This window comes from Corvus cornix, chromosome Z (assembly GCF_000738735.6).
Source record: "Corvus cornix cornix isolate S_Up_H32 chromosome Z, ASM73873v5, whole genome shotgun sequence".
Classification (NCBI taxonomy): domain Eukaryota; kingdom Metazoa; phylum Chordata; class Aves; order Passeriformes; family Corvidae; genus Corvus; species Corvus cornix.
In genome coordinates this window covers 59,285,607-59,299,506 of record NC_046357.1, presented here as the reverse complement: position 1 = coordinate 59,299,506, position 13,900 = coordinate 59,285,607, and the positions used below count along the sequence as shown (strand labels likewise).

General features: G+C 42.3%; 1 protein-coding gene across 11 annotated transcripts in view; it reads right to left on the bottom strand.

The window, feature by feature from the left end:
* NFIB (nuclear factor I B) overlaps positions 1 to 13,900 on the bottom strand; it is a 264,049-nt gene that overhangs the window by 161,148 nt on the left and 89,001 nt on the right. For 6 of the 11 annotated variants that reach the window (XM_019281923.3, XM_019281926.3, XM_019281924.3 and 3 more), the window contains exon 2: positions 717 to 1,248. In XM_019281923.3, coding sequence (XP_019137468.2) covers positions 717 to 1,248 — 532 coding nt within the window. Of the gene's footprint in view, positions 1 to 716; positions 1,249 to 1,646; positions 1,750 to 7,413; positions 7,769 to 13,900 lie in introns of those variants that run through there. The other 5 variants (XM_010392948.4, XM_010392949.4, XM_010392954.4 and 2 more) reach the window with 4 other exon arrangements.

The window sequence follows — 13,900 nt, the reverse complement described above, 5'->3', positions numbered from 1 at the left end:
ATGCTCTTCATAAAAATTTCTCAAAATATTTTGAGCTGGATCTTTGCTTTAAAGCTCAGATAGGTAAGATGAGCTATTGATGTAAAATATGAATAAAACATTAGATAATGCAATTCTGATTCTATTTGGCTTTACAAGAAACATAGCCATGTATTTCGAAGCTTTTACTTTATAGGTATGAGAAAGTCTACAATTGCTCTTCAGTGTAATAGCAGATTCATCAATTTAAGGATGACTTCTTGATTATTTGTGACTACAAAGGCAATAATAAATATTTGTTGTATTTATTGTGACTGTGCAATTGCACATACCTCCATCTGTTATTAATAGTACTGGGGTGGGGGGTTGTTTTATTTTTTTTAAAAACACAACTTGAAAACAAGAATGTTTTCTGAAGTCACAACTAAGTATTGCCACTTTTTCGTAAAAAATGGAAGGCAACTTCAGTGGAAAAAAAGTACTGCCGTGGTATGTGTCTCTCTCTCTTGAAAGAGGCATGTATGTCAAATATGCGTGTCATTTACACAGGTCTGCAGGAATATGTGTGTATTTAAGTATATAGGTATACATGCTGATTTACAAATGGGTATGTAGCCACATTACATCTATAGACCACAGAACAATGTTTCAGTGGAAGCCAGCCAACAGGGGAAACAGGGCTATTTGGAATCAGAGTTTGACACACTAACATAGAAACATGACAATCTGCTTCCTACCTTGCTCCTGCACGTAGTATGCCAAAAACAAATCAAGCTCCTTGACTGATACTGTTATGTGATGTGGCTGGACGCAAAGTGCTGGATTTGTGCAATGTGGGGATTTCATGAGACGTTCTCCATCCGTACTTTCCAAGGGGATGCCTTTGAACAGGATCACCATGACTAGATCCAGACGCCAGACTTTGTCAGCCTGTCGCAGGCAATCGATTCTCCTAATCTTGCCCTTCTGGTCAGGATTGGACAACACACAGCATGGGTGCTTCTTCCCAGTAACCGTGAGCACAAAATCCTCCCGGAACTCTTGGCGAATATCTTTGCGCAGCTTGGCCAGGAGCCTGGATGCCCACTTCTGTTTAATTTCAGGCTTTTCACTAAGTAGCTCATCCTTGACTGCTCTTTCCTCATCCTTTGACATTCGTTTCTCATGTTTTTTAAAGTACTTGCGTTTTCGAGCCTGAAGATTGAACCAAGTATAGGCAATTGCACGGACATGTGGAAGAAGTGCCTCAATGAATGGGTGAAATTCATCCTGTGGAAAGAAGTGAAGGAAAAAAAAAGAAGAAGAGAACAAGAATACTCAAAGTCAGCAAGTTCTCATAACCAAAGCAGTATCAAGAAACGTTTCTGAAAATCTTTAAGTGAAATACAAGACGAAGAGAATAAACACTTTAAATTTACGCAAATTTCTGCATAACACCTTTTATGAAATTATTACTGTTGTCAGGCAGTAGACAAAAAGTGCATAGAGAATCACATTTTTCCCGTGTTTCATTCTTTGAAAGAACCGTGTGAAGATTTTATTTTGTACTCCTCCCCTCACTTCATCCCACAACACTGCAGAGAAAACATAATTTAAGAGATGCTACCAAGATGTTTTCTTCCTAACATTTAAATATTTGAGTGAACAGATAACATCAAGAAAAGTACCATTGCACAAAGAGGACACTATACGGTTTTAAAAAATCTGAGCAGAAATGTTCGGAAGGCTGAGGCAAATGCCACAGTTCATTTCTCTTCTCTGTGGCACAGAAACACAAAGCATATACATGCTCAGTGTAATGCCACACAGTTCCCGCTTTTGGAGCATGCTCTCAGCAAGAGACTGCTGGTGGCACAAAGAGCATGCGCCATTAAACTTGATCCATTTTCTTATCAAACGTCCAACATTCCAGCACTGAAACAGCACCATTCCAGTGGTGGTAACTAGAGAAACCAGTATACAGTACGGAAAAGCAGGCGAAAGACACGACATGTCATATACAAATCCTGAACAGAAGCTTCTGTACTTTCAGCTCTTCTGGCTTCCCTCCCACCACCCCCCAAACTCTGTAAAATTAAGAGTTTATGAAGGTGAGAACAAAAATTTCATTTATGTCCTTCCAGCAGCTCCACTGAGGGTTTTGAAGCCCCACAGAGTCAGTTAATTTGTTAACTGATCACATGAGTGTGGCAATTATTCTAAACCCCTTAAAAATCAATCTGAGGTGTACAATGAAAAATGGCAACTTGGCACAAACTTTGCATTCTTTGTGTTTCTGCATGCTGTGGCAAAGAGACATTATGAGTCCACCACTGGTCCAATGCTGCTTTTGTGAAATCCATGCAATTTATTTACAGTTTCAAAATATCCCTTTCTGTCATTTGGCTTCACCTGCAAGTTCTTATCTTCTGCCTAGCAGCCATATGGATTGCATTGAGGGGGTAATGCTTAGTTGTTGTCTACAAGCACATCCTATAGCAATTAAATTAATTTCATTTGTCTGCTTAAAGTACCATCCTACACATAACTGTTAATATCTAAATAGACCTTCCCCAAAAACTTATTTTCAGTGAAAAAATCTGCTGTTTAAAACACTGCAATCTGCTTATCAAGCATTACTATATTTTGGGTTGAAAGGGAGACCTTAGGTGAGGTATCTTTCCTCCTGTGTGCAGGCATATTTCATTTTAAATACCAGATTGCTCATCATACTTAGTGGCACAGTGCAATCAAACTAAAACTGAACCTTTTTTATGCAATTATATTCAAGAATACAATTAACAAACTACTATTTTAGTTACACTGCTAGACAAGGAATGAATTATGTTTAATCAATAGGCTGATTAACTCCATTAGGTAAAAATGATGAAAGTAGAACTAATGGTCTCAATTATAGAGTGCAGACTGCCATTGCAGAAGCTTCAGGCAAAGAATTCCATGTTTAAATCTTTGAATTTCAAACAAACTTCAACATTTCCTGAATGTTAAAAATCCCGCTAGATCTAGTTACCTCTCTTCCCTAACCATCCTTAAATCAAACTGAAAGCAACAGAAAAGTTACAAACAGTTTGCCTATCACATTGTCTTCACAGGAAAAAAAAAATAAGCAAAGGGGGGAAAAAAGGGAAAAAAAAGCAGAGTGGCAATATAGGAAGATACTTGAGGACATAAACGATTTTGCTACAATATGATGCTGGAAAAAGACCTACAAAGGCAACAATTAAACTGATTAGTAGTTTCCAGCACAGATTTGAACAATTCTGATACTATACTGGCACATAAAACTAGGCCGTGGAAAGAGTTAAACCACAATCTGTTCTTTGTGTGGGAAGGCAGTACTGCTCTGAGCAACCACAGCCCATGATAAGACTTCCCTATCTTCATACACTTTCTGATGCCATGCTTTTTTTCCTCTCAATTATAACCACTAAAGAAAGTTTATTCTTTCTCCTACAGAAATCATTTTAATTGAAGTATTCAAATAAATATATTTTTTTTAATTAATGGGAGGATAAAGGCTGTACACGGTTAAATCCTCACAATGCATTTTAGGTTGAATAAAATATTTACTACAGATTCTGAAAATTCTAACATCTGGGGCTAAAGGTGGGGTGATGGCAGGTGGCTGAAGAGCTTTAGGAGAAATTAATTTTTGCCTCAATACAATGATTTCCCCTACATCTAAACAGACTTTGGCATTTATAACTTAAAATGGCATTAAAATAAACATGGACATATTCTACACTAGAAGAATACTGCACATCTAGTTTTAATTTTAAAGAAGAGCATCATAAACTATTTCAGAATGACTATGTCTCGAGGTAATGCATATAGTATTAGCAATAATAACCCATAGTATTTTATATCTATGAAAATTTTATAGAGAATTTCACTGTTTAAATTCCATTCTGTAGCAGTTGAATGTTTCCTTTTCAAAAAGAGGGGAAAAAAACCCCAGAAACATACACACCAAAAACTCCAACCTTTAAAAAACTGTATTAAGGTTTTTCTTTCACAGCATTATTAAGTCCTAAAGATATAAATACAGCTGAAAAGTGTGAAGGATAAACACAGCAAAGAACATCCTGTTTGAAAGCAATTTTATCAGATTTTTTGAGCTATTCATTGTGCACCTGGAGTATTTTCAAATGAAAATACTACTGGACATGGAGAAGTGCCCATAAAAATGATCCTAAATGGACATTTGCAATTAATCACACACATTCTCCACCAAATCTCCTAGAAAGGTATCTACAGAATTTTACTTTTCCCCCTTAATATTCACATAGACAATAGTGCATTATTTTTTGGTTTTATGTGGCACTTATCCATGTGTCACAGTTGCTCTTGCAATGAAGTGATTTATGAAGGTAAGATTTTCAAATGTCATATCAAATAGGTCAGGTGAACCTTGTGTACTGGAAATTTAAATAAAATGGAAGTTACTAAATAACATCTATGTAGCTTGTAAATAAAGGAAAAATAACAGTCATCTAATGACGATAGATAGGCCAGGTTTTCTATATGGAAAAGATAAAGAGAATATGCAGTGCCCTTCTTCTATCTTCCACTTTTAAACTTTGTATCAGCCCATGAAAGTTCAAACTGGGGACTGTATAAGAAATACACCGGGCAGAAGTATAGAAATTTTATACAGAAAACTTCATCTACTCAATTTCCCTGCATAAATTTTCTCATGCCTAGTGAAACAACATATAAGAGCAAAAGAAAATACAACATATTGTGGGTTTTTGGACTACTGTAACATAAAAATAAACGATGGAAAAAATATCACAAGAGAGGAGGCACTAAAAGGCATGCAGTAACTACATCCTATTCATGCCTCAGCAAGACAGATAAATGCAGTCTCCACTCATTCCAAAACACAGAGAAAGATGTATATGGGAAAGACAGAAAGGAAGCCCCCAAAATTAAATTGCATTTGGTAAGCTTTCTTTGTCCTTGGATTAATTTTCACCCACAAAACTTTTATTGTAAGTGTGATGGGTAATACTCAAATTGCTAAGGATTGTCTTAAAGCTGTACTTTGGATTTTAGACTTGTTTCTAAAACGTGCTTCAGCGCTCTCTCGGCACAAACTGAACTACCACTTTCTTAAGTAGCTCCATCCAAACAGGTGTTCTGTGTTTACTTTTACCAAAATATTTTCTTCTGAATATATATTACCACAGTCAATGTGCATTGCAAGAGTTCTAGAGACAGAGAACACAATAGAGAGAACAATTTTGTCAGTAATACTTTAATGCAATTGCTACTCTAAGTGAGATGAATCAATCTTTTGCCTTAAACAAATAAAGAATGCAAGGTATAGGATCTCATTGCTGGTGTAATTTTAATTTTTAATTTATGTAGAGAAAAAATTATTTATAAACCATTCGTATCATTCCAAGTAGGTAGGTAGTAAAAGATTTCAAACTAAAATCAATCCGCTGCAACTACGTTCCATGCATGTATCACTAAATGGGAACCGTCTCTGCACAGCACATGGTAGAGCATGATTGTAAAATATTATGGAGAAGGTATCAATGCACAAAAGCCAGGAACTGCTTTCTTGAATTAATGGCAGGAGAAGTACATTGTAGTGGGTTCGTATACACCTGAGTGCAGTATTTTAAAACAAATTTGTAAAGAATGAGGAAATCTATTACATCAGTGAGTCCAAACAGCAAATATATGAAAGAAAATCATTTGAGCAGGAAACAAGATAATAAATTACCACTCTAAAAGAGGTGGTTGTGAAAATCTTTGTCTCAAATGCAAAAACTGCTTTCTTAAGTTGTACTCTCACATTTATATTCTGATGCAGAGGTCTTATTGCCTGTCAATAATTTCACACACTGGACAGCCTACACAGAATTAATTTTTCTAACCACAGATTCCACAGTAAGTAATTATTTCTATGTGTGTACCTGCAAGCATGTGTGTATCTGTTACGCAAAACACCTCGTATGTTTCTCTTTTGCGGAAGAAATATCTCAATAACACTTTTTTCCAGCTTTCTTCCACTGCAGCTCACGTTTACTTACTGAAAATATCCATATCTAAGTCAATCACACTTAGATGCCAAACAAAATATAAACAATAAAAAATGTGTCAGCCAAAAAACTACAGGACTGCGTCCAATCACTGAATAAGCCTTATCATTGTTTCCATCTTCAATCACAATTTATGAATACTTTACTCCTTTTGAATTACAATGGTTTGTAACTGGGGAATAACTTATATCATATTTATTTATTCACGGTGCAACTGTAAGTGCATCGCTGGCCTCTCTATAGCAGCCTTGCAGCAGACGTTACTTTCGCACATTTTCTGCTTCTTTAGCTATTTGTTGCACCAATGTGGAAGCATGCAGTTATCGCTTAATCAGTTTACATCACATCCTCCTAAGACAGACTTTCACGAAAGCTGAAAACTGTCCCCGGGCTTTGCAGACCGGGTTTACCGTCCGAAACAAGCTCCGGTGCCCCGACGCTCGCTCGCCGATACCGTACGCCGGGCGAGGACGCTTCAGGGGCACCCAGAGAACTTCCCAAAGCTGCTCCCGAAACCCTTCAGGGTTCAAAATGTGCGTTTTGCCGGAGCGGGAACCGCCGCTCGGACTGCCCCCGCGCTCTGCGCCACGCCGTCCTCGCCCCCCGCCCTCCGCTCCCCGCTCCGCGGCCCCGCATCGCTCCGCGCCGACCGCCGCTCCCCTCCCGCCGTCCCGGTGACAGCCGCCGCTCGGGATCGAAAAGCGGCCGCGAGTGCGGTTGTAAAAAAAGGCTCGGTCTTTCCCCGTGCTGTGGAGAGTGCATGCTCCTCCGCCAGCACCACAATTTAGTGGGGAGGGGGAAAACGCCGTGCCCTAGTATAACAGAACGAGAAAACACTGCACAGCTTGGTCATCCCCGCTCACATCTCCCTCATTGTTGGCAGCCTGCATATTATTAATTAAGCATAAGACGGGATTACTTCGCACCGGCGAGCGGTCGTGTTTTGTCAAAAAAAGCACTTTTCCTTTCAAACCCTTTCATTAGGCTGTATGTAAACAGGCGAGCTGAAAAGAGTGCAAGTCGTTTGATTCCAATCAAATCAATACTTCTCAAACCTGTTTTTTTAGCTTAATTATGCTCATTTCCAGTTTGTTAACCTTTGACTTCTTATGCACCAACAATTAACAGTATTTGTCTACGGGTGACACTTTGAATGGATCTCCCTAAAACAATGGCCTGGTACAGTTTATTCTCTAATATTGCCTCCTGAGAGAGGAGTTTGGATCTGACAAGCAGTTACAACTGTGCTTTAACCCGTTACAACTACCAGCAATGACTCATTAACAACTCACATACATATAAATATTTAAAAAAAAAAAAATTCCAACACGTGAAAATAAATAAATTAACAAATAAATTAAATAAAAAACGTCTATACCTGAGTGAGACAGATTGGAGAATACATCATGACTTCGCTTTGAGAACACGCTGCCCGGAGAGCCCCTAAGAAAAGCCTCAAAAAGGAATAATTTCATCTATTCATTTTACAGTCATCTGAGACTCAAGGAAGATGAAATCAATCAGGACGGGGCTCTGCTCTGGATCACCACAACTTCACAACAAACCCCAGTCCTCCTTAAATAGCCAAAGATTCAAGTTCACTCCGTGTGCTAGATTTCCCGGGGTGAAATCCAATCTACACTTTTAACCCTCTTGTAGTCGGCGGCGCAGGAGTCTTGCTTTTGCTGCTGCTGCTGCTGCTGGTTGTTTTGCAGATGAGGGGGGAAGGACTCGGGGGGGTGGGGGGTGGGCGGGAGGATTTTTTTGTTTGGCTTTTTTTTTTATCCTTCTTTCTTTTTTCTTTCTTTTTCTTTTCTTTTTCTTTTTTTTTTTTTTGGGGGGGGGGGGGGGATTTGTTTTTTCTTTTTTCAGAAGTTGGTGGTGCTGCCGTGATAACACGACACTGTCACCACGCTTTCGAAAGTTCAAGGTTACAGCCCGGAGCGGAGCAAGAGGCTCCCGGGCAGCGATGGCAGGCGAAACTTCGCCGGGCGGTCGGGACCGTGCCGCGGGGGCGCGCAGAGACGGGGGCGCGCTCCGGCGGGCAGAGCGGGCGGCGCGGCCTGCGGGCTCCTCCGGCAGCTTCTGCTCGCCCGCCCTCCCTCGCTCTGCGGGCAATGGTGAGAGACTGCTTTCCAAACGGCCACCGTAATAAAAATGATCTCCTGAAAATTCAAACGATAAATCTCTCCCTGGCGCTCCCACCCGATTTGCTCTCAACGTGTCCGTGAGCGTCCCCCCCCCCCCCACCCCTCCCCTGACTCTGCAAAACTTGGAAGTTGAAAAATTCACCGGTTACACCCTGTGGACCCTATTCCAGCTCTCTCCCCAAATGAGATTTAAGTATTTTTTTTTTAATTATTTAATTACACCATCACCGCTTACACTCCTCCTCCTCCAGCAAACACATTCCTTCTCCACCAGATCCCTTTCCTCTGCCCTCCCTCTGCATTCATTACCACCGAACGCTGCAGAAGGAACGAGCACGTTTCGCAAACATCCCTCCCTCATTTTCCCGTTCTTCTGGTGGGAGAAAGTTGCGGGGGCGAAGGGGGGGGGGGGGGGGGTGAGACTGCCATCTGCGAGAGGCTTCTTTTTCTTCTTTCGGGGTACGACTTTGCCAGCTGCGGCGGGGCTCAGGCGCCCCCGCTTTCCCCCTCCCTCCGCGGGGTACACGGGGGAGGGCACCCCGCTCCGCCGCCCTCCCAAACGGAGGAAGCCTGTCCCGCACCGCCGGTGACTGATGTCCCCGCCCTCGCAGGCTGCGGCCGGGGGCGGCGAAGGGGTCCCGGCTCCCGGGAGGTAACAGGGCGCGGGGTCTGGTTTAATTCTCCCGGGGCAGCTTTAACCAGGGGAGCCGGGAAAGGGCGGGGTTTGGGGGGAAACAGCGAAACTTATTTCTGCTCCCTGTGAGGCGCGCTGCGACTCCGTGCCCAGCTCACGGAGGCGTCCGGTGTGTGCGGCCCCCAGCCCCAGCACCGCCGCTGCGGGCAGGGGCGGCCGAGCGCCACCGGCGCTCCCTCCCGCTGCCCTTGCGCAGCCCCCGGCGGCGTCCCGGAGGGACCGCTGACTTCCTCCGTGCCCAAAGTGAGAGTTTATTCACGTCAGGCATTTCACAACGACACATCAAGGAAAGTAAGCAGGTTCAAGTCAACCATGAAATGGTCACTTTTTAACCCCGTCCTGTCCTCATTAGGGAAATGCTCAAACACAGCCCATTTTCAAAGAAAGTTCTTAATGAGGGGAGCTTGCCAAGGCTACCAGCTGCAACTCCCATAAATTTACAAACCAAAAGAAGCAGAGTGATCGGTGCGGGGGGGGAAAGACCCCATACAAGACAGGTAATGTCAAAGGAAACAGCAATAGCCCAATGCAGTAACCCTTGCAGAGTCCACGCCACATCCCCACAGCTCAGTTTCTGGCTACTCTTGCCCCTTTCCCTCAGATTTGCAGGGTTCAAACAACAGACATTCATCCTCTCTTCTACAGACTATCCTGATAAGTGACAAGTTAAAGATATACATTTAGGCTAGAAGGGATTACGCAAACTCGGGGTTAACCGTAATTAGCAACATTTATTTTTATATCTGGTGTAAAATACCCCCAAATCCTAGCGGTTTTTCCCCTACCCAGACAGTACAAAAAGCTGATAATGCCAGATTTAAATTGTGGAGTATCCCTTCAAATAAGTTTCTATTTAACTGGAGTTAATTTACCATAAAAGACATTCTTCTCGGCACAAATGCACTGATGTCCTTGAACACACCTCTTTGAGTGCTTGAACTCTTACACAGCAAGCCATTATTGTGGACCTGATTTAAAACGACAGTAACTATCCTCTATCCCCTTTATCACTCTCATCCCTCCATAACGATCAGGACAATCTAACCAAACCCCTAACACCACATCAGCAAGGCTGCCCCTGGGAGCTGCATAGATGTGAGAAGTCTCCCATTTCCCAGGCAGGACTTGCAGAAGGCCCCACTCCCTCCCATGATCTGGCCAAAGGATTGCTTTGCACTAGAGTCCTGTGCACTAAAAGCAAGAACTGCCTGGCAAAGTCTGGCAAGCACGAAAAAACAAATGGAGCGAGGTAAGGACAGAGAGAAACCAGTCACTTTCTGTAGCCTTTGCTGCTGCGAGGGATGTGGAGTCAGTATGAGATTGTGTTTGCATTCCCACAAGAGCTGGCTGAGGGTGGGTTTGCATCCCTAGCCAGAGTGCAGAAGGTGGGAGACAAGCACAGACAGCCCTGCAGCATGTGCCAGTATCCCCCAGAATAGCACTGCTGCGGACCAGGCAAAGCCAGATACCCCCACCCTGGAGCCAGTCTGCTGGCCAGGATTGAACAGGCCTCTCATATGGAAGCATCTTCGGGAAAATGGAACTGCCCAGCCAGCATGGCTCAAGCAGCATTTTGTCTTCTGAATGATCAAGAATGGCAGGAATGGTACAGGTTGCCATGGGTTTACCCATGGGTTTGACCCAAAGGCCCCCAGTACGTGACAGAAAGCAGGCTGAACTGGGCACCCAAACACATGTTTCAGCTCTGTTGCTCCTAGTTAATCCCAACGGGAACCCATAAAGGACGAGGGATTTGTCCTGGGAGAACTCTCCTCAGAAACACGTGTGCATGCATGCCTATGCCCCCATCTTCCTCCATCCCACTCCAACCCCTCGGCTCCTTTCACAGAAAAGCGAGCTAAAGATTCTTTCCAAAATGGGTAAAAACCTACATTAAAACCATAAAAAAATGCAAGTCTATCACTTACACTTGCTGCAGAGGTGTTTTAAAAAGGGTGTTTAGTAACTGGGTTAGCCTGGAGAAATACAGCATTAATGCAACAAGGACAGCAGCCACAGTGGCTGGGCCTTCGCATGCAGGGAGACCTTGAGAGAAAGTGGTTCAACTGCTTTCCAGTTTTTGCTTGCATTAATTCCTCATGGCCCCAAAGACCCTTCTCTCCTTCCTCACATACTAAAAACCCTGTTAATGCTGCAAGTTCTCTACCCTTGAAGCTCCAGGCTGGAGGACAATTGTTTTTTGTCCTCACTGCCAGAGCTATGCCAACCGCATGCTGTATGTGGAAGTTCAACTAGCATTTCAATGTGGGCTATTAAGAAAATAAAAGTCACTGTCTGACCTTCCCCGCGAGACGCACTGAGAGCTGTTCTCTAACACTAAATCCTAACCCATTGACTTCACAGAGCCAGGCTGGCCCTGAGGGATCCTGCTCTCAGGTGGGATGCAGTATGAGCGCTGATAACACCGCTTGGCCACACACACAGCTGGGCAAAGGCACATGGGTGCTAGAAACCTCCATGTGACAAAAATGTACATTTAGAAAGAAAAGGCAGTTTTCACATCAGTAAGTGGCAGATATCAAAGCTGCGTGTGAGTGATCCTCATCCTGAGCCTGCACTCTCCAGACTGGGGAGCTGCTCCCATGCTCCTCCTGCCTCCCATTTAACTCTGGCAGGGTGGTCAGGATGGGAGGACATCTACTGCATGATCTGAGATGCTCATGTCACAGGAAAGAACCACAAAGGCTTTTAGACACCATCGGCAGATGGGCTCACTCTCCTCCACCCATCCTAGCTCCCCAGGGCAGTTTTCTGCCAGCGGTGCAGACCCTCATATGCCAGACTTGCACAGAAAGCATGTATTTTCCCCCTCTCCCTCACAAACCATGCCCACAAATTTCACCAGATGCTGCAAAGTGGCACTGCCCTCAGGTTTCAGAGATAACAACATTTAAAAGTGGAAAGGCCATTTAGACCATATATCCCACCTAGAGCAGAATTTCTGGTGCCCTTTGGCTGGACAACTGCTCAACTTTTTCAAGTTTTGGAGAACAAGACTATTATTAATGGAGCAAAAGGAAAGGAATTACTAATGTTGAAGTGTGAAGCCTAAGATTATTTCAGAATACAAGTGAGCAGTTTGGTCAAATGTCTAAACATACACAAACTGAACTTGTAAGAAATCAAGTTTTCATGAATATTCCAGTTTTCTCTTTATAAAAGTCAGAAAGAACAGATTCTGGCATATGGCATTTCATCTAAAGTACGAAATAGTTGAGAACTAGCACCAAAACTTATGTAAGAGGGTTCTTACATATAAGAGGGTTCTCTGTGATCCAACATGGAAGTTTTACATCTAGTTTAGTACTACCATTAGCTCCTTTTTTTACACTTTGTTAGAAAATTAACACACATGTCCATTCGATAAACAATTACTTAAGTACATATATAAATATTGAGCAGCACAAATAGAGTATAGTTTATGTCACCTATGAGCAACAAATAGTCTACACCATATTATATATTATATTATATTATATTATATTATATTATATTATATTATATTATATATATTATATTATACTGTTACCTAACGGTGATTCTATCTGTAGGAGTCGTCACGGTGCCGTGCAAGACTTCTTGTACAAGCATATTAGCCTACAAAGCAAAGCTTTGCGTCTTTGGCATAACCAGGGCCTTGGACAGTTTTCTTATGTGCAAGAATACTGTCTGTGCATGGAGACATATATGTATATATAAACACATGTATATGCACAGACATTCAGGAAAAAAACAACTAGTTAAATAAGCAAACTGATAATATATTGGTTTCTGGGGCCTTGATATGTTTCACATGAGATTGAATTTTAAGTTATTTATGACTTAAAATGTAAACAGCAATCAGTACAACTTCTAAGTCAGTAGAGTATCAACAATAAAATCACGTCATAATAATTACTAGCACTTTTTACTGGGTTTTGGGTGATAGGAAGAAGCACACACTGTATAGAAACTGTTTACATGTATGATCAATAGAAAGTGTGCACATGTACAATCAAAAGAAAAGAAACACACTACTTACTCTAAACAGAGACACACATACATATGACGGGTGTGTGCACTTGACCCCTGTCCACGTACGGTTTGATGTGGACTATAATACTTGAGCTTTCCACAGCTCCCAGACCAGCAAATAAAAACATCAAACCTCAAGTGAAAAGCTGTAAACCACAGCTTTTTGGGTTACACAACTGTGCCATTTTTGTCCTCACTGCATCCGTCACATCCTCAGCCTTACAGAGGCACGAAACCCTTTTTCACCAATACAGTAAATTCCTTAAAAATTCACACATGCTAATTTCAAATGCCCTGGACATTACCAGCAATGACAACACCACAAATAAAATTCCAACACATTTCTTTTCTGGCAGTTTATATCATTTGCCAGATTTTGAGAATATTGGGATAGAGGTGGGGGTGGGGGCAGCGTCTAGAAGCTGGATTTAAATGTCTGCCTAAATTAGAATTATAAAAGTGCTTGATCTTTTTCTTGTGATTCAACATTAAAATTGTAAGCATTGCAGCTCAAAACCGCTTCAGAGAATGTTATGAGTTAATCCTGTGTGTTTTGGCGCCTTTTCCCTGCCAGCTACTGTACTTTAGAGAAAAAAAAAAAAAAAGCTGGAAATCTTGTCTGTCCCATCACAAGTTCAATGGCAGCACTTTCCAGCAGCGGGAGGAGAAGATGGCTATGTTCGCAGAACTAATAATAATTCAGATCACGCCACATCGGCATCTTGTGTCAGAGTCGAAACTGGCTTCCCCGCCCCCTTCAACCTGAGAGCTGCCAAGTCCTCACACACTCCGCATTCAACCACAACTTAATGGATGGGATATTGTGCATTAAAATGTGGCCCAGACACACAGGGGAAGAGAGGACAAGAGGGAAAGCAGACAGACACACACGCACACACACATACAAACAGACACGCAAGAGAAAGGAATGAATTAAAATACACACACAGGTCCTACAATAAAACGGCAGTGAAAAAGCGGGGGGG